This window comes from Solanum dulcamara, chromosome 7 (genome assembly GCF_947179165.1).
Source record: "Solanum dulcamara chromosome 7, daSolDulc1.2, whole genome shotgun sequence".
In the NCBI taxonomy this organism is placed as follows: domain Eukaryota; kingdom Viridiplantae; phylum Streptophyta; class Magnoliopsida; order Solanales; family Solanaceae; genus Solanum; species Solanum dulcamara.
Window position 1 is genome coordinate 14595606 of NC_077243.1, and position 26446 is coordinate 14622051.

Here is a 26446-nt window from a genome sequence, read left to right on the forward strand (position 1 = left end):
AGTCTCCCATACCATACACTTATCTCTTCTTCTGACATTTGTTTTTGACTGATATTGTGTTGTTTGTCTTTCACCACACATGCAGTATGTTGTAGTTGATCCTTAATAATATGTTTGAAAAGTAAGTACAGCCCATCATCCTCTTTACCAATCTCCCTCACGTTGCCAGTGTAGAGATCCTGAAATACACAAAAATATGAAAAGAAAGTGACTAAGCAGCCTAACTTTACATACTGACAACAGATTATACTTGAACTCTGCGAGATGAAACACATTTGTAACAACGCTTTTAGAAGATAGAAAACATGATCCTATATGAGTGACATTAGACACTTCACCATCAGGCAAGTATATTGGTTTAGGATCATTAGTTTTTATTATAGACTCCTTTGTAAATATGCCAACCTTTGACACCATATGATTTGTAGCCCCTGTATCTATAATCCAGACCTTATTATTTTCAAAAACTAACAAAGTTGTACCTTCTGCATTGGCATAAACTGCATCACCTACAGAGTTCATACTTGTTTTGTTCTGATTTAGCATCTGCAGAATCTGAGTGTACTGATCTCTGGTGAAGGAGCACCCTTGTAGTTGCTTGGCATACTCATTTACTCTAATGTGACTAGTAATTGCTTGACCCATAACATGTTTCCTTTGGATGGCATATTAATGTTAAATCCATAGTCAAAACTACCAGAGCCACCAGAGAATTTGCTAGGCTTACCAGAGACATTCTGACATACATCCTTTCTTTCTGTATTTTGATCACTTACTACATTATAGGCTGCATTACCTCCTCCATTATATATTTTTCTCTTTGACTTGAAATCTAGAGGATACCCAATCAGTTTGTAGCATTGATCTTTAGTGTGACCTTTACATCTACAAAAGTCACACATCACACCAAAGTTGGTTTTCTTGAATTTGTTACCACACTGCCCAGAAACATTTCCACCAGACTTGGAATACATCCCCAAAGAATCCACCCCACTAGCATTGACAGAGTTCATACCCATACTAGCACTGCTATAAGCAGAACCACTTTGACATTCATCATTACACACCATAGCATAGGCTTGATTAACACTAGAAACAGGACTCATTAAGAGAATTTGACTTTTAGCCTGAGAATAAGACTCATTCAATCCCATAAGGAACTGATATAGCTTTTGTCTATTCAGGTGATCAACAAAACCTTTAGACCTTTCACAATTACACCCAGGAGAAGGCACTATTGCCTCAAATTCATCCCACAAATTCTTTAACTTGGTGTAATACACAAACACGGCAGAAGAGCCTTGTTGTAAGGTTATAATTTCTTTATAAAGCAGGAAAGTCCTAGAACCATCTACCCTGTCGAATCTCTCCCTCAAGTCTTCCCATACACTATAAGCACATGTAGCAAAAGCTATACCCCCAAGAATATTTTTGGACATAGATTTCAATAGCTACGAGAGAACAATGGCATTGACTCTTTCCCACTGACCCCATAAACCTTCATTCACACTCTTCTTTGTGCAAGAACCATCAATAAGCCCAATTTGTTCCTTCCTAGTAAAGCTAGTCTAATGTACCTACTCCACAAGGCATAGTTTTCAAACCCCAGGAGTTGAAATGACACTAAATTAAGATCACTGATATCAGTAGGATTCAGAAATAAGGGATGATTGAAATCAATATCTTGACCAGTAGAACTACTAGGATTTATCGGATTTCTAAAATTTTCATTACTGTTAGAAGCTAAACCATTTGCAGGACCATCAGAATTTCCATTTGCATTCGGCATTTTTTAATCTAAATCTTCAGACTTCGATCTAACTCTTGCGGAAGCTTTGAATCTTAAATCCTTCAACGAAGAAACCTTGATTGATATTAACCAATTCGACTTTAAACCTCTCAGATCAAGATCTCTTGCTCTGATACCTTAAAGTTATTTTTTAGTAGTTTGAAAGTATTCTAATGGTGTTCACAGATTATGAACTGATAGAGAGAGAAGAAAACTTGTGTTATTATTCATTTGAAAATTTGAATGTTACAGCTGATTTGAGAGGATATATATACACTTCACTTCTTGACTTAAATCACCACTTTGTTAACTGTATTTTGGGTCCTCTAACTAACTACTTTTTGGAAACCAACTAACTTCACTAACTGATTTCTTGAAGTTTAACTAACTTTCTTAGTTGATTTAATCAGCTCAACTTTCATATCATTAAACCATCATTTAAAAAAAAGGATAACTTACATAAATTCCATAGTGTAAGGAGCAAATTACATCATTTTCCTACCCTTTTTCAATTTACAAAAATTCCTTTAAATTTGTGTGATCCGGATATATAGGTGTCATCCGGATACATTAATTCTTATACATTAGACAACTTTGTTGTTATGTTTAAAAACAAAATTAAAGGTAAAATTAAATGTTAATTCCACAAATCATGCAAAACAAATTGACATCAATCTCTTCTAAAATTTTAGGAACTTCAAACAATTCAAATTTTAAATGTTCTTCTCCCCAATTTATCCCAAATCGTAACAAAATTTATTGTTCATCTTCTTCTTCATCCATTTTTTTCTTTTTAGTCATCAATTATCAATTTTAATTTTTTTATAGCTTTTCATCTACAATTTTTTTATAATATGAAAATATACCTTTCTTTTTTTATATTATTGAATCCGATTGAGATCTTGATTTTTAACTTTTTCAGAGCTCAAAAATGATGAAATTGGCTACATTTTTCAATTCTACATTGCTTTTCTCGATACCCATTTTTCAATTCTACGAAAATGGATAAGTTTTGGTTATGTATCTAGAAATAATATTTTGAATTAACCTAGAAACTTAATTATATCTTATGATAATAAAATTTTATCCGTAAAAAGTTTTGTTGGTGGTGGCTCCGGTAAGAAATTTGAGTCGAGATTCATGGATGACGCTATTGTTGAAAGTGAAAAATAACTTACGGGAGTTGATACAGAGCAAGAAGAAAGTGTAGAAGGATTTCATCATCTTTTTTTTGCTTTTAGCAGATCATATTGTAGATTATCTTTTTTTGATTTTAGGTTGTTCATCTTTTTGTGATAGATATAGGTTCAGTTTTTAATGTATCTAGTTTTTTTTCTTAAATTAATGTATAATGCCTTCGTTTCAACACTATGATACATTATATTTTTATCATGCACAATGTATCGTGTTTAAATATTAGTTTTAATACGTAACCTTAATTTGTTTAATTTATTAAAACACAAATTAGCATATATCATGTTCATAGTTATGTTTTTGATACAGAATTATTAAAAATTTTGTTATCTTTTACTACATGAGACATACATCCAAACTTATCCAACTAGAAGATTATATATCTGTAGACATTATCAAATATAATTGTTGATACATGAACACTAATGTTTTTATAACTATATTAGTTTGTATCATATTCATAATTATGTAGATGAAACAACATTGATAGAGCAACTGATTAATTATTATTTTTTGTGATTTTTGTTGTTAATCTTTTTCTGATACATATGAGTTCTGGTCTATTTTCATATTTAAACTTATGTATTCATGCCTTTAATTATTTACATGATGCATAATTATTAAAATTGTACAATCTACTATGTATCAATTCTTGTTATATATCTGCAGTCTTTAATTTTTGTTCATATTTATTCAAATTAGAAGGTAAGGTGTTTGTGCACATTACCCAAAACATGCAGTTCATACATAAACCCTAATGTTCTATAGCTAAAGCATTATGTATCAAATTAATTGATATGTACATGATACATAATATATATTAAAATTCAACAGTTTAGAACTTTATTACATGTATCATATACATATCAACTTACAACTGTGTTATGTATGACACACATAGTAATGTATCATGCACTATTTTTTGGACATGATACATAAATTCAAATTTATAATAAATGTATCTGATACATAGCGACTACCACATAGTAATGTATCTATTTCAAATCTAACATCTTATAGGCAATAATTATTTATTTACTGTACCTAGTACAAATATAAACTTATCAATTTAAACATGATACATAAATAGTAATGTATCTTGATAAAGATATTCATATCGAAAATACAATTCAAATTTAATGTATCACAATATTGAAATGAAGGCATTACACATTAATTTAAGAAACAAAAACAATTAGATACATTAAAAATTAGCATCTATATGTATCAAATAAGATGAACAGCAAAAATAAAAAAAAATAACAACTTGATCTGCCGAAGGCAAAAAAAATCAACTTTTCTAACCTTTTTTTTTTGGGGGGGGGGGGGGGGGGGGTCCATAGTCACTTTAAAGAACGAAGATACATCCTTGTTCGGTTTCGTCTTCTCAACTTTCATATTCGTCCTTGATAGTGGATCGTGCAATTGTTTGATCTATTTTCAGTCCAATCTTCGTCGTCAAATCAATTATAAACACGATCAATATTATGTAAGTTTAACTAGGTACTCCCAATGCTAAAAGAAGGAGAACCATCCATATGTATAAAGACTTTGAATATGCAAAAAAAAGCACAGATGTATGAATTTTCAGATGGAGAAGACGAAAAACTACCTATTCAGGAAGTTGAAATCGATTAATTGAAGAGAGAATACCTTGAAATTAATTATTGTAACTAATAAAGTAACTATTGACTGATGGAGAAAAAATAGGGGAGATTGGAGGAATGAAAATAAAAAGAAAGAAAATAGGAAGTGATGTATGCGTATCTGTGGGGTTTTGGAGGAAAAAAGGAATTTTTGAAATATTTTAGAATGGTAGGGAATAATAGAAAATATGATAAATAAGGATGTTTAGATATGTAATTTTTCCTAAAAAAAATAATAGAGCTATTTAACTAATCAAACTTATGTATCTATAAAAAAAATTGTAAATTATGTAGAAATTTATGGAGATTATACAAAAAAAAAGGTCACAAATAATCTAATTTCCTGTATATTTTTCTACCAAACAAAATTCAATGAAAAAATCTTTGTAGGTAATTATTACCTAAGAATTTTAAAATTCCTAAGTAGATTTTCTGGAATTTTTAAGCAAGTAATTTTCCATAAAAATATTCAAATATATCTATAAGGTTGACATAGAGAAAAGTTGGTAAAAAAAGAGAAATTTATTATTTAAATTTTATTTATAATTTACTTTTTATTTTTTATTCTTTTATGACTATTATATTATATTTTATCGAATCATACAATTACACATCAATATATATTCTTAACTCATCCCAAATTTATGAAACATAATTAATTAGTTGGGTTGCCTATTTTAATTTAATAATACACACATTATATCAGATAAATATGCTCATTAATAAAGGTTAAAATTTTATTTTCTACTACAAATATTGTTTCACTTTCTATTTATTTTTTTTCTTCAAAAAAGATTGCAAGTATGAATTTCAAAGTACTTAATTAATTTTTTTCAGTGCATGGTTAATTGACCTTTAATATTATTGATTTATTATACAATAATGATTAAATAATGTTAACACATCATGGTTTAGTTTTAACTTCAAATGAATTTTTTAAAACTGCAATATTTTTTTTTAATTATATATGTTTATAATTATACAAAATTGGTAGCATTATAGTAAGTCTTAAAAAGTTATTCTTCACAATAGAAAAAAAATATAAAGTTTAAGTACGGTTAATTAATGGTATTTTAAAAAAAAATATTATAATTTTAGTTAAATGAGTTTGATGAATTAAATAAGTCTATTATTAAAAAAATAAGCTTTAATGACATGGCATGCCAACTAGGAGATAAGGAAGCTTTAAGTATATTTTGAGGAAAATAGTGATAATTGAGTGATATTTTGATTCTAAATGAAACAAAAGTGATATTTTAAGGCAATTTTCAATACATGGGTGATCATTTAGGGAATTAACTCTCTATTGCAGTAACAAGAAAAATATTCGAAGCATTGATATCACATGCTCTTTTACTTCACATTCTCGTAATTGTCGGCTTAAATTAAAAAAATCCACTCAATCAGCTAAACTTCCCGCCTCTGCATACTTTAAAAATAAAAGTTCACAAAGCAAACATGTCATTCACAAAGAAAGAGTTGCGAAAGTAAAAATCCCGCAAATTTGACGCCATTAGGTGATGGGGAGTTGGCGACATTAGCAGTGTTGCGCGAAGAATCCTTCCTTTCCAATTATTGACATTACTTAATCATATAATATTTATATTTTTTGACATTATATTTATTGGTTAATTTAAAAAAATGTATTTTTATATTTAAAAATAATTAATTTTAATTTTTTGAAATAAAGTAGAAAATATCCTTAAATGATGTGAAATAAAATAAAAATATTTTTAATTAATAGTTTAATGTATTTGTCATCAGTGATTTGGTCCAAAAGTTTAATAAAAAGCCCATGTTTCTTTGTGTCTTAAATGTATTATGCTTAAAAATATACCCTTTAAGTTAAAATAGTAATATTATTGTTATTATTTTTATATTGAAAGAATTAATTTAAGTTATTAAGATGTTAGCCATGTATTTTTCATACAATATTTTGGATGTTATATTTATTAATATGAAAGTATGAGTAGTTTAATTTAAAATTCTAAAATATTTTATTATAAAAAGTATATAGTTTTAAATTATTATTCTTTAACAAATTTTGATAGTGTCAAAATAAAATAAAACAATAAAATTTAGAGAAAATAATGCAAATTCCGCTAGTTTAACTAGTAATTACGATTAGATACAGTAGTTTCACAAAATACCATTAGTACAATTTTTAATTTGATAGATACGTGCATCTGACAAATTCGAATGATTTCTTTTCTTCCACCTCACATTGAATGCAAGGCTTGAGTCATTTTTCTCAGAGATAATACGTCAAAATCCCTCCAAACTTGATATCATAACTTACTTTAGTACTTTAATTACACGAATATTTAAATGCTCTTCTTAACAACTTTAAAATGAATGAAATATTACTCTGAGTTCATAAAATCACTCTCACCTGCCACATCATCGCCATGTAACCACCACATCATTGCCATCTTTGCATCACGTCATTAATTTTATTTATATCTTTTTATTTATTCTTTAACACTTCTTAAATTAATTTATCTTAATTAATTAATTAAAAATATATTTTTAAAATCAAAATATAAAAATGACCCATTTTTATTTTTCCTCCCAACAGCCCCACCCCCACCTCCACCCATCCCTCACTTCTTTTTTTTTCCTTCTTCACCATTTTTGTCCTTCACTATTCTTTTTCTTTCTTCTTTCTCTTCCCCCCCCCCCCCCCCCCGTTTTTACTTATCGTCTTTCTTTCTTTCTTTTTCCCTCAAAATGAGATAAGCAAATAAGAATGGAGACTTTCTTCCACTAAAAATAAATCACCATTAATGTATTTTAATTTCTCACCAAAATGTTCATCAATGGCAAATTTGAGAAATTAAAATTTCAAAGCAAACATGTAATTGATATTTCGAAGACGGGTATGCCAAATGGGTATTGTAGAGTTTAAGATGAAAGATGGAGGAAAAAGTTATGCTTCTATGGAGAAGAAACTATATTGGGGAAGAATAAAGAAAGAAAAAAAATTAAAAAAATTGTGGCCAATAAGAAAATTTGCATATTTTAATAAAAGTTAATATATCAAGAAAATAATATTTAAAATATTAATTATATATTGACTTATAAGAAAATGTCATGTGCATAATTTTATAATATTTTTTTAAAAAAAATGTCTTCACTTGCTTTAAGGAAAGTGCAATCACTCTCTCTATAACGTAACCCTTTATGGTGGTATTTAATTCCTTTGAAGTTGTTAAAGGTGTATTTAAACGTCCATGTAGTTAAATTACTAAAGTAATTTATGTTGTCAAGTTCGAAGGGGTTTTGATGTATTTACTCTTTTTCTTATGGGCCAAATGAATTTGGTAATGAGTGGCCAAGTCTCAAATAGCGTGAGACTATTTCATCTAAAAGATTAAAAGATAAGTGTCAAAACCACAGCTGAACTATCCCCTTTTCTTGAGTTTCATATCTAAACTATTGAAATATGAATTTTATATTTAAACTATCACTTATTAGTTTGATAACACACCTCTCTTTTATTTCACTCTCATCATGGTGTTTGTACTACACTTTCTCTTTCATTTAAAAAAATTTGTCATATTACACTTCACATAAACAAAATATTCCACCTTAATAAAAATTAAATAAATTATTACAATTAGTTAAAATTAAAGAATAAAATATTACTATCTTCTGTCCAAAAAAATTATAAAATTAAATATAAAATATTTTTTCTTAACTCACTCCACCACTTTCTCTCACAATAGCCCCCCACCCCACCCCACCCCACCCCAACCCAACCCAATTTTTTAGTTTTATTTTTATTTATTAAATTTTTTAAAAAATTCTTACTTCATCTCCCCTCTCCCTTCCCCTTCAAATAATAATTTAAATATTTTTATTTTTATTTTTTAAAAAAGAATTCTATCCTCCTCACCTAACCCTCCTCTTTCAATTTTTTTCTCGTTTTATATTAGATATATAAAATTTTAATTTTTGTTATATTTGATACGCAAGTAGAAAAAATATTTTCCTATTAATATGTGCATATCTAACACAAAACGATAAAACCATAAAATATATATATTGAGAGCAAAAGGTTAGATGGGGTGGATATAATTTATTTTTAAAAATTAAAAATAATAACATTTTGTAAGGAGTGGCGAAGGGGGCAAAAATTTTAAAAAAAATAAAAGGACAGGGATATAGGTTGGGGGAGAGGGGAAGTGGTGGAATGCATGAACAAAATATTTTAAATTTTATTTTTTTAAAATAATTTCTTTTATAAAAAAAATATTTTATATATTTTTTTTGAGATAGAAATCTTTATTCTTTTAACTTTTGACTAATATTAATAGTTTATTTAATTTTTATCAAGATGAAATATTTTATCAATGTGGAATGCCATGTGACAAAAAAAAATTCAAAAAATAGAGAATAGAGAGAGTGTATTACACACATCACTAATGGGTGTTTCTCAAACTAATAAATGATAATTTAGATATGAAACTCACACTTCTAATAATTTAGGTATGAAACTCAAAAAAATAAAAAATTAGATGTGTTTTTAACACTTATCTCAAAGCTTAAATCATTATAGAAAACACATTTTTATTTGCTTACTTATATTCCCAAGACAACAATTACCATTCTCATATTCACCTCGGTGAACTGGTAGTCATATTTTCAAGAAAGCAGTAAACAGGGAAATAATTTTAAAAAAAAACAGTTGCTGAAATCTTAACAGGCCATTTTGGGGAAAAGTTGAGCTTTATTCCCCCTAAAGGCCCGTTCGGCAAAGATGACACTCCAGTTTTCTTTTTCTTTAAATAGTGAACAAATATGATTTTTCTAGCTCAAAAACTCGATAAATGGTATGTCTGCCCTCTATCTGATGGCAACAACTTACACTCAAAGAAGCTCCATAATAGCCTAGTTCAATGGAACATCATAAATCATAACATGAAACTGTCACTATTTCTCAAATTACAGAATATGGTCTTTCCCACAAAGGAAAACTTCACCTTTTGCAACTTGCAAATGTAATTGCAGTGAGTTTATCCTCGTTTCTTTTTGAGTTCTGGATCCCTAGAGCAAAAAAATAAATCCCAAAAAACAATGTAAGGATTTTAATCACTAAAGAGTTGAACAGAAAGTTACTTCACAATAAAACATTATTTTCACCTCTGTATACGATCAAGAATAAGAAGCCTTGGTCCGGGAGGGATCCTCACATCTCTAAGAGCACTGCAAGACAGGAGAATGGAATGAGATCTAATTATGAGAAATGCGCAGGGCTAATACAGTTATATGGTGCAGTATATCTTGCCTATCAGTGAGTAAAGGCAAGGTGGTGTCTGTCAACAACCCTTTCTTGAAATTCTTTTCATAATTTTGTAGGCCAAGGCTTGACAACAGTGATCTCGTTTTGACATAATGTGTATCTTCGGCAGGTGGTTGCGAAAACTTCCGTCCAAGCTGCATGAACCAACAAGAGAAGTTTTTAAGGACTATGAGATATTGATGTTGGAAATTCACTCTATTCAACATCAATTAAAAACTAGGTGCCAACAGAGAATAATAACTGGTACCCCCCCCCCCCCCTCAGTCCTGAAAAGTTTCTTCATACCAGAATTCTCAATCTATCTTCAGAGAGATGGACCTCAAAGCAACAATAAAGTAAATAAAAGAGCTATACATGTCTGATTGGTCCCTAAACTCTATTGGGAACACAAGTAGAGGACTTAAATAATCTAAACCTGATTGAGATTAACTTGAACTTTTATTGAAAGTACTCCTTCAAAAACAGTTTCTATTTTAGTAGACCTGCCAACTGTAAACTTTCCAAATTACTCTACCTTCAAAAGAGAGAGAGAAGGGAGAGAGATAACATAGACAGAACCGAAAGGATTAGGATATTGCTGAACCGGGCAGTTTAATCATAAAAAAAAAATAAAAAAATCTATATTCTTATTGCACATTTTAGAAGTCCAATTCCATATTACTTGTCCACTTTCCCCTTTACATGCCCTTTAAGAAATCATAAATAAGAAGTTACTTTTACTAATTAACCCTTTAACTCTTTTTAATACACACTATATTTATGTGCCTTATCCATCAATACCAAGATTAAAATGGAGGAACTCTTTTGAAACTTTACAATATTTATACTTTCAAAAAGAATTAATTTAAAGGAAAAAGGGGAAAATAAATTGATTATATCTTGATTTTGTAAGTGAAAAGTAATTTGAGACAAATTTTCTTACTAATGCAGGCAACTAATATGAGACGGAAGAAGTGCATCTGTTAATTGAGAAGGGACCTAGAAATGAAAACAAAGATGGCTGACAATGAATAGGAACTGCATTAAAACGCAGCTAATTTATTGTTATTCAAAACTTGAGATGGAGGACAAACAACATGTCAAACTGACTACGGGATTGACATAACATCAGACAGACAAGTTGAATGGTACGAGAGTAGATGGTACTGGATTGAACCAAACTCCAACAGAAAATAAAAGGTAAAAAACAAAAAGAAGTCAAAACAGCTTCGTCATAAGCCAGGGGCTGCATGCATATATTTTTTTTGCATAAGTAAACATGTTCATATTATCACATTAATAGAAATAAACTGGTCCTTCCACTAGAGACATGTAAGGAAGTTTTAATCTCTCTCGCTCTCGGTCGGGAGAAGGGGGGGGGGGACATGAGTGTGTCATTGTATACCATTTTTACTTGAACATTACCTCAAACAGTCCACCTTGAACAAGGGCAAAGAAAATCCCAGATGTCAAAGCATTGGGTACTGGATTTGGACCACCCATGCCACTAACTAGTGAAAACAGTGCTCCAGAACCAAAGGCAGCTGCCATACTGCAAAAAGTAATTATTAATCTCCAACAGCTACAGGAAGCAAAAAATGTAAACTCAAAGAGCTTGTGAAAGAGTGGATGGAAGAGAAAGTGGATTAATTAGGAAAAATGAAAGTTTAAGGTTAAAAAGGAAAACAGAATATCCAGTTGGGATATTTGTGATCATTGAGGTGATAATCCAGGACATCCGCTCTGCTAACTGTTTTTAAATGAAGAAGTTATAAAGATAAAGGTGTATGAGACAGCAAAGAACTTTGTAGGTTCCAGTGAAAGGCGTAAATTGAAACCTGGTTCGTTTTACCCAGTCTAGAAGGAAAGCTAAACATGCGACCGGAAATGGATGCAAGAGCTTTAACAAGTGTAAGGTTACTGTGATACTTAAGTGAGAGCCAAATAGGAAAAGCATGTCCTCTTTCTGGGGTGGCAAAGACAGTATCCCTATTCTTAACCATAGTTATACTACTATAGCAGTGTGAGTGGATTGGCTTCTGAATATCTTATCTATAGAGGATGCAAAAATGTGTAGTCAAGAATATGCCTCAATCCCAAACAAATTGGAAACGTCGATCTGTATAAACAAAAACTTAAACAAAATCAATGATTTCCCTGAGAAATCAACTTAAGATCGAAAGAGTCAACTAACTACTTAAGAGGTTTTACGTAGTAAATACGTCTGATTCTAAAACTGACTGGCAAATTTTGTCTACCAGGAATCCAGTAAAAACAGGACTACCTGGACTGCACATCCTCCTTGCCTCTAATTCTTTTCAAGACACAAGATATGCCAGCATTAGCACCAGTCATAACAGCAAAATTACGAGCCTGAACTAACGGACCTCCTGCAAGAGCCTGAAACCAAAATTTCAAATACGCTGCTTATCCATCATAAATTAGCTCTGTCAAATCTTAAGATTCCAACTTGGAGCACTAAATATTTGACTTTCAGGCTTAACAACATGCATTTACAAGTGAAAAAAAATAGATAAAAAGATGTAAGCTTTATGATCTATTCTGATAAGTGAATTACTTAACTTGGAAAACAACTAGTAGGTAAATAGCTCAGAAATTATATACATGACTGCAGAGAATGCTAGCGAATCTGAGACAAACACAATAAATGAGCATATGATATACTCCTAAATCCTAAATAAAAAAACTACTACAGCGAACATAGAGATCAAATCTCAAAAAATAATTTTGACCAATACGTTAGAATAGATAAAACTAATACTAATAAGAAAAGGACCTGAGCTTGTTGAAAAGAGGCCATAGCTTGGGGATTGAGATTAGCAGCAGGGGGAGGAGTAGGCATAGAGGAAGACACATCTTGTGTAAGCGTTCCCATAAATCCACCAATAGCAGCACCCTGTAGTCCACTGGTTGCTGTAACCACAGCAGCTTCAACTGGAAGTGACTGCTTCGACAACCACCCTTTGAAGCCAATCTCCAATTCCTTGAACTTGTTCTGCAATTGAGCTATTGGATTCTGATTGCTGCTATTCAACATTTCAACCACCATAGCTCCTTGTTTTCCTTCACCCATTGGAATTGAGAAATTTTTAGCCGCACGCAGCCCTTTTTCTCTCCGTTTCAACTGAAATTTTTGCTATGCAAATGGAGAAAAGGGGTTTTTCGGGGGGAGTTGGGTGGATAACGTAACAAGGTGGGCTTTCTCTTTTGTTCCTATTTTCTCCCTTAAACCCTTATCTTAGCAAAATGACAAAACTCTTCACTCTTCTATCCTCACTTCACCCCACGAATTTGTTTCTTTTTTACCTTTTTCTCCCAAGACAATTTTGCTTTCTCGTTTTTGCTCCATTAATACTTTCTCTTTCAACGCTCCAATAGTATTTATTTTAATACTAGATGGGCAACGTTTTATATTTTTAATGGTTGATCTTTACACTGTCATTTGGAGGCACAAGATAGGAGTTAAATTAAAAGAAAAATAGCCCATGAAAAAACATAAAGCTAATATTACATAATTTTGTATGATGCAGTTACAACAACACAATTATAATCCTCTAAAGATATATTGATGTACACATATGCCAAATAAATGCATAAAAGTTTGCCCTTAAGAATACATTCATTGGAACAAAATAACCCAAAAAATGAGTAATAAAATTGTCCATCCGACCTTGAAGGATCTCAGATGCAGCTTGTAAAATTATCCCCCCTTGCGGTTCATAGGCCAGCGATAGAGTTGAAATCAATCATTGTATAGGAGTCATGATACAATGTAAACTTACAAAACTGTTGTTTTAACAATTTGCAAAAAAGTAGATCAAATTTTCTGAAGTTTTAAAGACTCAACTTTCAACCTGTTGAAGCATAACACCCTGGAAAATGAAAAATTAAGAAGATTAAAAGAACGACTCCATTAACAAAATCTAAAAGTTCTCCTGCATGAAATATGGACAAATAGTCCTCAAGCACCACTGCTCAACAAAGGGCAACGATCACCTGTGGGAGGTCACCTGGGATTAAAAGTCCGGGGGCGTAAGAAGATTAGATACTATCCAAACAAAAAAATTGAATACTACCAAAAAGTAAACATAATTATGTGAAATCACGTCCACAAATTTTATAAAACCATCTTCACCAACTCTAATTCATCTACAAAATTACAAATTATCTTTCTTTGATCAAATAGCTGATTTGGCTCATTTACCTTTTGTTCTTTTCTATCCTCCTCCTACCAACAACACTTATAATTATACAACTCATGATCAAGATCAACAACTTGAGCAATACTTTTAGCCCGTGTTTACCCTATCGTTGACAGATTTACCGAGGAGGAGTTGATATCCTACCAGGACCAAGGGGTCAAAATTTGTAAAAGCAAATGTAAATAGTCAACTCAATGAATTTCTTGAGAAAACACACAAGGATGTCAACCTTGCATTGCTTTGTTGGCTTCAAGATATGTGGAATGCAACTGAATCCAACTTGTTCACCAGACCAACTGTCATTGTCCAAATCACAGAATTTGAGCGTGGTGACTTGGCTGTATCTATGAGCCATGCACACCCTGCAATGGATGGTTAATCAACTTTTAATATTGTTAACGAGTGGTCCAAAATGTGCAGAATGGAGATTCCTATAAAGAAGATTGATTTCATGAGCTTTAATTTGGCTCATGTTTTCCCATCAAGAGATTTATCGACACTTCTCTTGCCTCGTGTTCCTACGGAAGATCGTATGGATACTAAATTAGTAGCCAAAAGGCTACACATCAACGAAGATTCCATTTCAAGGCTTAAAGAAGAAGTTGGGGATTACTTATGCTTTAAGCCTCAAGAGTTGAAATGACCATAGCCCTCTTATGGAGGGCTCTGATCCGTGTTTCAGGAAAGAAATACGGACATCTAAGACGTTCCATAATGGGCGTCCCATTAAACTTGTGAACTAGGTTAATTTCTTTACCTCAAATAGAAAAATATCTTAGGAATCTTATAGATGACGCCCCTGTAAAATTTGTACTTGGGGATTACAACAAGATGCCATAGTTGCACGAATTTGTGACATTAATTTGCGACACGGTGAAGGAAACTATTATTGCTTGTGATAAGAGTTTACCAGAGGATGTAATGTCTGTCGTGGCAAATATATATAATGGAAGTTTCCTAGCACAAGAATGGGGAGGAAGTGATGAATTTGAAAAGTACACAAGTTCAAGTTTGTGTAAATTTCATATACAAGAAGCTAATTTTGGTTAGGGAAAACCATGTTTGATGCATTTTGGGTCAATACATGATCAGGTTTCCTGGTTGTATGATGCAGAATGTGGAAATGGGATTTGTGTGCAAATGGATTTGAAGGAAATTAATTTGCATTTATTTGAATGTGACACTAATATTAAGGATTTCTTTGAGTTTTAGGTCCTTAAGAGTTAGTCTTTTTGTGTTATTTTCATAATAAGCTTGTGGAGATTGAGGTTCCACAAGTGGTACTTTTCAGATACTATATTTGAGACCGTTATTTGAATTCCCTATGATATGCTCCTCGAGTATCCTTCTTGTTTTAATCAAATGACCTTCTCGTGATTTCTAACTAGATCAGCTACTCCTTCTGTTCATTTTTATTTGTCACATTTTGCTTTTTGTTAGCGGAAACGTGAAAATATAAAGAAAAAGAAAGGATAACAATATTTAACATGATTCAGATCAGAATAATCCTACGTCCACCAGAGAACAACTGTCTTTATATTAACAAAGAATGGGGAGAGATCCCAAATACAACTAAGAGAATTGCTCTATCAATTCGCTACTCTTCTAATGTGTTTTGCAAATGCCTTAGAATATGAGAAGATAAGAGAGAAATATTTTTGAGGTGTGTTTCAAATGAATCAAGAACTACCTATTTATAGGAATACATTCTTGCTCTTGATGTCATTCATGACATCACATTTTGTCAAGATGTCAAAGTTTCACCTACAAAGTTTACCAAACTTTCACCTACTAAGTTGCTACATTAAGACTATCTAGAATCTTGTCAATTTTAACAAATCTCCACATTGGCAAGATTCTCCATTTTCAACTTTCTTTCAATAACTTTTGATTGTGTCTTCAACCTCAACTCTTTTAATCTCCACCATGGTTTGCGTTCCGAGCATGCCTATGAACAACTCTGGCCAAAATTTCTAAGCTTACTGGGAAATCTCGTTGTAAGAAACAAGAAGAATCAAATCTTTGTTGAACACACTAGCTCCACCTAGCAGTTGTTCTCCCACAATTTGCATTAGTTGATGCATACTCCTGTCAAGTCCTTGTAGAGTACAAACTTGACAAGTGGGACTATCTTGATCAGCATGTCTGTAGCGTTATCGTCTTTGATAACCTTATCGACCTTGATAGCTCCCTCTTCAACGATATCTCGAATAAAATAGAATCTGACATCAATATCTTTGGTGCGCGCATGAAATCTTTGATTTTAAATCAAATAAATAGCACTTTAACTATCACATCTTAAAGTTGATTCCAGCTAAACCAAACTCAATTCTGCCACCAAACCTTCCAACTAGATAGCTTCTTTCACTGCCTCTATTGCTGCCATATATTCTGCCTCTGTTATTGACAAAGTGATAATCAATTTTAAAGTTTATTTTCAACTAATGGCACTGCCAACGAGAGGAAAGGTGTATCCAGTTGTGGACCTTTTTCTATCTAGATCCCCTACAAAGTTAGAATCCACATAACCGAGAACTAAAATACCTTTACTTTTTTGAAAGGTTAGGCCAACATCATAAATTCTTTTGAGATATCTCAATATCTATTTGACAGTTTCCCAATGTCTTTTTCTTGGATTGGCTGTGTACCTACTTATCACACTTACAGATTGAGCAATATCTGGATATGTGCACACCATAGCATACATAATGTTACCAACAGCGCTAACACAGGAAACTTTTGACATATGCTCCACCTCATCCCCAGACTGAGGCGTTTGTAACTCTGAAAGATTAAAATGAGAAGCTAAGGGTACACTTACAGGCTTGCTCATCTGCATATTGAATCTCTCAAAAAACTTTTTGATGTAACTCTTCTCATAAAGATGTACAACATCATCTTCTTTTGAAATCTCCTTTCCAAGAATTTTCTTTGCATCTCCCAAATCCGCTATGTCAAATTCCTTGCTCAGCAGTTTCTTCAAAATATTTATCTCTGTGATACTATTAGCAATAATAAGTATATCATCAACATATAACAGTAAATAAATCGTAGAGTTACTAGACATTTTCTTGTGATACACACAGCTATCAAATACACTCATCAAGAATCCATGTATAGTCATGAATGCATCAAACCTTTTGTACCACTATCTAGTGGACTGCTTCAAATCATACAAAGACTTCTTCACGTGATCTTTTTTTCCTTCTGCTAGAAAACCTTCAGACTGTTCCATATAGATTGTCTCTTCTAGATAAACGTGTAAGAAAATAGTTTTGACATTAAGTTATTGAAGATCCAAATCAAATTGTGCAACCAATGCTAGTAGCACGCGAATTAAGCTATGTTTCACGACTAGAGAAAAGATCTCATTATAGTCAATTCCCACCTTCTGACTGAAACCCTTTGCAACCAACCTCGCCTTGAACCTAGTATCTTCCATTTCTCGAATACCTTCTTTTTTTCTATGGATCTATTTGCATCCAACTGTAATCTTTTCCTTTGGCTTTTCAACTAAGACTCATATCTCATTTTTGTGAAGAGACTCCATCTCTTCTATCATGGCTAATCGCCATTGTAAAACATCTTTGCAAGAAGCTGCTTTAACATACGAAGAGGGATAGAGGACTTTAATCTCTTCTTCTGCAGCTATGAACACGTATGTAATTAGATTTGCTTGCTCTATAAGAAGTTTTGGTTTCTGTATCTACCTTTTGTCCCTTTCCTTCGCAATTGTGTATGATTCATTGACAGCATGTCATTCAGGATCTATATCATTTGACTCATTAACTTGAGTCTCTTGATCCTTTTCCTTGGTATGCTCAATCGGTAGCTCCACCTGCTCGTTGTTCTTGTTTCTTGATAACTCCACAGAAACTTTAGAAGGATCAAGTATAGTGGATTTATCAAATATAACATCTCTACTAACTACAAGTTTGAGTAAAAATAAACACCAAAGTTTGTACCATTTTACTCCATCTACATACCCTATAAATATAGCCTTTTTAGCACTTGGTTCAAGCTTTTCTTCATTAACATAATAATAAGTCGGACACCTAAATATTCACAAGTATAAATAGTTAGAGGGTTCACTTGATCATACCTCATTTAGAGTCTTAAAGTCAATCGCTGATGCTGGAGATCGATTGACAATATGAGAATCAGTGTGAACTGCTTCAGCCCAAAACACGTTGGAGATTTTAGCTCATAAAACATACAATGAGCCTTCTCAAGAAGAGTTATGTTCATTCTCTCGGCAACTCCATTCTGTTGTGGTGAGTGCCTGACCGTCTTATGTGTTACGATCCCATGAACCTTGCAGAAATTATTGAACTCTTCACTGCAAAACTCCAAGCCATTATCTGTAAGAAGATACTTAATTTTTCTCTCAATTTGATTCTCAACCAAAATCTTCCATTTTTTAAATGCTTCAAAAGCATCACTTTTTGCCTTCAAGAAACGCATACAAACCTTTTGTGAAAAATCATCAATAAATGTGAAAAAATACCTTTTTTCTCCCTTCGATGGAAATTAAGAGGGACCTCATAAATCTGAATGGATGTAGTCTAGCACTCCTCTCGTTTTGTGCTTACTAATGCTGAAACTGACCTTCTTTTGCTTCCCTAGAACGCAATGCTTAGAAAATTCAAGTGTGTTGATCTTCTCACTATTCAACAAGTTGTGTTTGCTCAACATCTCCAGTCCTCATGCGCTCATATGGCTAGTCTCATGTGCCATAATCTTGCCTTGTAATCATTAGATAACTGCTGCACTGTAAATGCATTAACATAGCCAACAATGTTACTTCCTGACTAGTGTGTAGAGGCTATCCTCCAGCTTGGCCTTCAACATGACCAAAGAATCTTTAGACACCTTCATTGTACCTCCCTCATTTATATACTTGTAGCCTCAATTATCTAAAGTATCTAGGAATATCAAATTCTTTTTCAGATCAGGAACATGATGGACTTCTGTAATAGTCCTCACGATTCCATCATGGCAGCGAACCCGAATTGAACCAATACCAACTATTTTACAAGTTGCATTATTTTCCATTACTACAGTTCCTCCACTTTTCGCATAGTTGCTAAACCAATCTCTTTGAAATGTCATATGCAGAGTACAACCAAAGTCTAACACCCATTTATTTTCATAGACTCAACTATTGCATGATATTGTTAGTACATATTCACCACCAGAATTATGTACCTGCTCAACAATGAATGCACTCTCCTTTTCTTTAGACTTTGACATAGGACAATCTCATTCAAAGTGTCCCTTCTTGTGACAACCCCAACACTCCGCATTCTTCTTGTTCACACGAGATTTTGATCTATGCTTTGATTTTCTCCTTTCTTGTTGGCTAGTACGACTTCTTACAAAGAGCCCACTAGCTTCATCATCTTTGTCTCCTTCAAAATGTCTCTGCACATCACAAGAGTTAAGTTTTTGCCGCACTTTCTCAAGAGTGATAGGCGCCTTGATATACATCATTGAATTCTCAATATCATGATATTTTAAAGTCAATGAAAATAGCAAAGCACATGCAAACGTCTCCTCTTCCTTCTTAATTCCAGTAATCCATAAGTCTAATATAAGTTTATTGAATGTATCTAGATGATCTTGCAACAAAGTACCTGACTCCATCTTAAATGTGTGAAGGAGTCGTTGTAATAACATCCTTGTTGTAATCGACCGGGTCTGGTAAAGCCCTTCCAACCTATCCCATAACTGTTTGGCCGTTCCTCATTGTACTCACTTCACATAGCATATTAGGTGCAAGGGATAGTTGGATTACACTCAATGCATCTCCTTCAATCTTTGCCTTTTCAGAAACTGATGTGTTATCGGGGTACTTTCTATCAATAGCGTGGATTGAACCTTCCCTCTGCAGTAATGCCATCATCTGAATTTTTTAGATATTAAAGTTGTTGCGCCCACTAAATCTATCAATTTCAAACTTCATGAAACTCATTTTTACTTGTTCTTTCTCTTGTACTACGAAGTATCTGGAAATACAGAAAATCAAAGTAATTCTTTTCTAATGTGGAAGTTTAGACTGTGCTGCAACCATAGAGCATACTCAGAAAGAACCTTGGCTATGATATCAATTGTTAGAGAAAGCATGAAAATATAAAGAACAAGGAAGGACAACAATATTTAACATGGTTCGGATCAGAATGATCTTATGTCCACCAGAGAACAACTGTCTTTATATTAACAAAGAAAGGTGAGATCTCAAATACAACTAAGAGAATTGTTCTATCAATTCTCTACTCTTCTATTGTATTTTGCAAATGTCTTAGAATATGAGAAGACAAGATAGAAATATTTTTGAGGTGTTTTTCAAATGAATCAATAGTTACCTATTTATAAGAAGAAAGGTAAAGCAAAGGCAATGGAAGGTTCGCCACTGCTACCGTGAAGGCAACGAAGTGGCAGATGTGCTAGTCAAGCATGCCTTCACTCTTCAAAGTCCCAAGACCTACTTTCGAGAAAGAGATCTTCCCAAGGATGCTCTCGGCCCCTTGAGAATGAATAGGTTACAACTGCCTTCTTTTCGTAGAAGGACAAAAAAATGCTCTGGATGTTGTTATGAGCCTCCATGAACTTATCATATTTAGGTTCTATGTAATAACTTAAAACTATTTTTTTGGTGTTCGGCCTAGGTAAATTCTCTCAACTGAAAGGTTTTGGCTTGATGTCCCCCTTCATATTTGTATTTCTCTCTTGATCAATGCACATGGTAGGGTTCATGCCAAATCCTCCACCACCTCAAGAAGTTACCTTAGGTGGTTGGATTATAATTTTTTTTAAAAAAAAAAAGTGAACAAAGAGAATACATAGTTACAGCAGGTGTGCAATTTTGTGGAATTGTATTTAGAAGTTGGTCGCTTTTTAAAATTTAGTCCCATGCTCTGAATTATAGTTTCGAAGTTCATATTTGAATTCATACTACTAATCTAAAATGTCGGGAAATTGGTACAAATTGGCTTTTTTTTAAAATTCAGTCTGTCTCTTATGGCAAAATGCTTGAGCATAATGTTTTTCTCTTTGGGAAAATTGGCTATATTATAGAAGAAAATTGGAGAAGCTTATGGTCAGTCGGTCATTTGACCGATTTGTCCTTCTCCTTTAATTTCTTTTATTTTTATATTTAATATTTTTTTATATTAATTTATTTATATTATATTATGTATTTAAAATTTACGAAAAAACCGTATTATAATATGTTATTTAAAAATTATGATAAGAGTAATATAAATAACAATAACTAACAACTTAAAATATTTAAAAATAAATTAAAAATTTGATTACCTCTCAAATTTTACATGTGTCACATAAATTGGGACATATGGAGTAATATATATTATTTTAAAAGTACATTTTGATTAACTTTCAGAATTTCACCTGTGCCACATAAATTGGGACAGGAAAAAAATATATATTATTTAAAAATTACGTTAAGAGTATTATAAATCATAATAATCAACAACTTTAAAAAATAAAAATAAAAAATTAGATTTGGTTAACTCTCAAATTTTTCAGATGTGCCACATAAATTGCACGCGCGAGAGAGATGAACATATATTATTTGAAAAATTATGTTTATTAAGAGTATTAAAGATGACATTAATTAACAACTTAAAATATTTAAAAAGCATATGAAAATTTGCTTGACTCTCAAAATTTTATGTGCCACATAAATTGGGACAAAGTGAGTAATATATATTATTTAAAAATTACATTAGAAGTATTGTAAATCACAATAATTAACAAATTAAAATATTTAAAAATTATATAAAAATTTGATTAACTCTCCTAATTATATTCGGGCCCATATAAAATAAGATAAATAAAATAATATATATTGGGAAGCACAGGCCCACGTAATTACATTAAATTTAACTATATTATAGAAGCGAATTTGAGGAGCTTAGAATGTCATGACCCTGACCTGCCGTGATTGACATTCACACTAACCCTCTGGTGGAAACCGATAGCACACCTCAAGTCAACAATCTCAATGAATAAAAGCATTCAAAGGCACAAAGCAGGTTTAAATATAGAAATGGTGTTGAGTTCCCATAAACTCAATCAATTCAATTAGAATATGCGAAAATTTAACACGTAGGACCTGAAGGTCATTGTACCAAAACTCTAAATAAAATATCAACTCTAAAGAAAAGGGGGTGCAACCGCAAAAAACATAAAACAACAATGTCTGAAAGTCTAAGTCCGGGAAGGATGGACTAAGATATAAAAAGAACTCATGGTAGCCTGAAAGACATGGCTCACCCTTAAATTCTATAAAGTAACGATCATCTACTCGAAGTCTCTCAACAGCCACCTGAAGATGCCTTGTACTTAACAAAGAAAGACCAAGTGAAATATCAATACACAAAACAACGGTGTACTGATAGAATTACGCAGCTAGCCAGTAAGTGAGATATGAACAAGAACTTACAATACCAGTAAACACGCATATGCATAGAATACACAAATTAACAATCTTAATTTCATAACACATTTAGGAATGGTCCTCTCATGGAACCCACACTTCACCTATTGGTGTGTCGGAACGCGACACTCGGTCCAAATATGTGTCGCAATGTGACACCCGATCCAAGTAAACAAAGCACAACCACAATACAGTGAATCAACAGTCATAATTACCAAGAACATGTTCATTTTAAGCCATAGACAATAAACAATCATTTCACACGTTTCATTTCAAATTTCCCTATTCATATACATATATGCATACAGATGAAGCAACTATCAAGCACATATAACACATACGGAAAGACAAAATCATCACCTATCTCGAAATCAAGTTTTGGGAAACTCTAAAATGCTGGAGCTTTTTCTTTCCGAGTTCGTTCGTCTTGTTCTTGGTCTAAAAACATTTACACATATGCAAATGATCAATAAAATGACCTAGTTTATCTGACTTATAACAAAATTCCAACCCTTAGCCAAACCCATGATCCTAATTGTTGACACCCAATTTTTACCCTCAACAATGTAATTTTTACAAAAAAATAAAAATAAAAATAATAATAATAATAAATAATAATAATACAATAATAATAAAATATATATATATAATTAAATAATAATAATAATAATAATAATAAAACGAAATATACATATATGGTATCTCTTAGTAATATTTAAATTTGACTTATAAAAACAAAATTATTATTTACCATAATTAATTATTTCGTAAATTAATAATTAGTTACAATGAGGTTAATCATTTTACTTTTGTTAAAATTAAGAAAATCGTAAATTAATTCGTCTAATTTGATAACCAATTTCACTAATTAATTTTACGTTTTCATTACTTCTCCTAAATAACAAATAATTAATATTGAATTAACAATTTTTTTTTTTTTTATTCTTCCATTAATGCTACAACACGCAAATAATATATATGTCATCTCCTCGTCAAAAAATAAAAATAAATAAATCAATAAATAAATAATAATAATAATAATAATAAATAAAGAAATTAAAAAATATATATATTATTTATTCATCCGAAAATAAAAATAATAAAAAATAAAATAATAATATTCTGCACACCTTTTTGTCCCTCTTTTAAAATAATAATAAATAAATAAATAATTAAATAATTTAATCTTTCGTAAAATAAAAAATAAATAAATAAAAATATATAATAATAATAAAAAATAATTTACTACCCACACTTTGTCCCCTCCCCGTTTCCCTATACTAATAAAAAACTAACGTGTGCCCCCGCCCATACCCCTTTGTCTCTAAACTATATATATATTTATATTCATCCGAAATAAATAAAATAAACAAATAATTTTGCCTGTCCAAATATATCTATATCTATATATATATTTATATTCATTCGAAGTAAATAAAATAAACAAATAATTTTGCCTATCCAAATATATATATATATATATATATATATATATTATATTCATCCAATTTTTACCCTCAATAATGTAATTTTTTCAAAAAATATACAAATAAAAAATAAAAATAAAATAAAAATAAATAAATAATAATAAAAACAATATATATATATATTATTATTTTTAAATAATTTCGGTATATATATATATTAAATAATTTTTGAATATAATATATTTTTATCATTTATTCGAATATTGTCTCAAAAAGATTTTTATCTTTTTTTAAATAAATATTTTTTTTTTCCAATTAGTTTGACTTAGTTAACAAACTCATATTTCAAGTTAATTTGTTTAAAATTTAAGCTAAATATTTTACTTGTCAAAAGCAAGAGCTTGTTAATTAATTGACATTTACCCATTTTATTTTAATTCTAGCCTTCTTCAAATAAATTGAAATAATTAGATTTTATAAAAAACTTGAAATATTTTTAGTTATTTTAAAATCATCTTTATTTGTTTTAAGATAATGTATATAGTTTGTATAATTATTACCATTTAAGAATATTCAAAATTGATCTAAAAGGGGGATTTTTATTTTGTAAATTATTCCATAAATTAGTAGCTTTTATTTTTGAATTAATCAGTTTATAATTAAGTTAACTATTTTATCTTATTTTTGTTAGAATCAATTTTTGTAGTCATTTCTTATAACCATTTTTTAATATATCTAACTACCCCTTAGATTATTATATTACCTATCCATACTACTAAATACATCCTCCCATACCCCTTTTGAGAATATATATATATACATACTAATCTCATTTCCTTTTTCAAAAAACTTCCTACACGCGTGGCCCCCTCACCCTATATAATAATAATAAAAAAATATATAATATATTAACATGCCATCTTTTTTGTCTCCTCCATATATATATATATATATATTAAAATGTCATCATTCCTTGTCCCCTTCATTTTCAAAATAACCGTGCCCCTTTTTCCCCATACCCTATATATATAATAAAATATATATATTCATCCTAATAAAAAATAAAAGCAAATAAATAATAATAAATAAATATATAAATAAATCCCTGCCCATACCTTATTAAAATAAAAAGTATAATAATAAAAAATATATAAATCCCATACCCTTTTTTTTCAGAAAACATATTTTTAATTAACTAACCACGCGTGCCCCCTCCCCATACCCTATATTAATACTATATATATATATATATATATATATATATATATATATATATATTTCTTTCAGCTATTTTATATTTCTATTCATCCCGCATTATTTTAATATTTTGCCCATTCCGCATTATTTTAATATTTTGCCACATTCCGTATTATTTTAATATTTTGCCACATTCCGCATTATTTTATTATTTTTTCACCGTTCCGTATTATTTTAATAATCCGCCCATTCCGCATTATTTAAATATTCCACCCATTTCGTATTAATTATTATTTTTCCACCATTCCGCATTATTTTATATTTTCGCCCACTCCACATTATTTTAATCATCCGTTATTATTTTTATTTTATATTTAATTTCTATCTCCCTATAAATAGAGGGATTAGACAGAACAAGGGGGGCGGACACGAACAAAGACAGAATAGGGAAGAATTTTTGAATTTTCTCTCAATTTGAACTCGATTTTACTTGAAAAACAAGGGTATATTCGTGACCAAAGCATTTCCGTTCACTGCCCAGCAACAGGTAATATTTATTCCGTTCTTCTTTTATTTCTCATTGTTATTATCATAAAAGGTTATCCTAAATTATTATCTTGCTAATTTCGTCATTATTTTCTTGTTTTGCATGAACACCCCTGGAGCAAAAATGGAGTCTTGATCTGAGACTCGATATAATCATCCTACCCTCACATGGAGTCGATGTCCTAGATCTTTTAAAAATAGTAAACGAATAAGATCGCCATATTCAGTGTCAATCCGGGCTGTTTATATTTTTAGCATTTATCATTATTGTTATTATTATTCTTATTATCAGTGTCTGTTTATTTGATGTCGTTATTATTGTTATTTTAATTATTATTGCTATTATTATTATTAGTATATTTTATTTTCTGTTATTACTATTATTATTATTATTTTCGCTGTCAATATTATTAATAGAAGTAGTAGTATGTTTTTTTTTTTCCGTTAGTATTACTATTATTATTATTATTATTATTACTATTTTCGTTATTCATATTAATATTATTATTTTCATTATTAATATTATTAAGAGAAGCAGTAGAATGTTTATTTTTCTGTTAGTATTACTATTATTATTATTATTATTATTATTATTATTATTGTTATTATTATTTTCGTTATTATTATTATTAGTAGTAGTATATATTTTTATTATTACCGTTTTTATTATTATTATTAG

The 26446-nt window shown here is 30.8% G+C and overlaps 1 protein-coding gene and 1 pseudogene across 1 annotated transcript; one reads left to right on the forward strand and one right to left on the reverse strand.

Moving 5' to 3' along the window:
• Positions 1-9288: 9288 nt before the first annotated feature.
• LOC129896114 (chloroplastic import inner membrane translocase subunit HP30-2) lies at positions 9289-13158 on the reverse strand. Its single transcript, XM_055971940.1, has 6 exons — positions 12711-13158; positions 12198-12313; positions 11339-11465; positions 9920-10068; positions 9775-9837; positions 9289-9678 (listed from the first exon to the last, which is right to left on the reverse strand). The coding sequence occupies exons 1-6, from the start codon at positions 13005-13007 to the stop codon at positions 9648-9650; spliced, it is 783 nt and encodes a 260-aa protein (XP_055827915.1). The 5' UTR covers positions 13008-13158; the 3' UTR covers positions 9289-9647.
• An 871-nt stretch (positions 13159-14029) lies between these two features.
• LOC129894538 (acyltransferase Pun1-like) lies at positions 14030-15348 on the forward strand (annotated as a pseudogene).
• The last annotated feature ends 11098 nt before the right edge of the window (positions 15349-26446 follow it).

Excerpts from the sequence above, each read along its gene's own strand:
- LOC129896114 (XM_055971940.1), bottom strand. The coding sequence starts at position 13,007 with ATGGGTGAAGGAAAACAAGGAGCTATGGTGGTTGAAATGTTGAATAGC. Across the intron at positions 12,314-12,710 it reads CCTCTTTTCAACAAGCTCAG|GCTCTTGCAGGAGGTCCGTT; the intron begins GTCCTTTTCTTA and ends TTTTGGTTTCAG. Across the intron at positions 11,466-12,197 it reads AAGGAGGATGTGCAGTCCAG|TATGGCAGCTGCCTTTGGTT; the intron begins GTAGTCCTGTTT and ends TACTTTTTGCAG.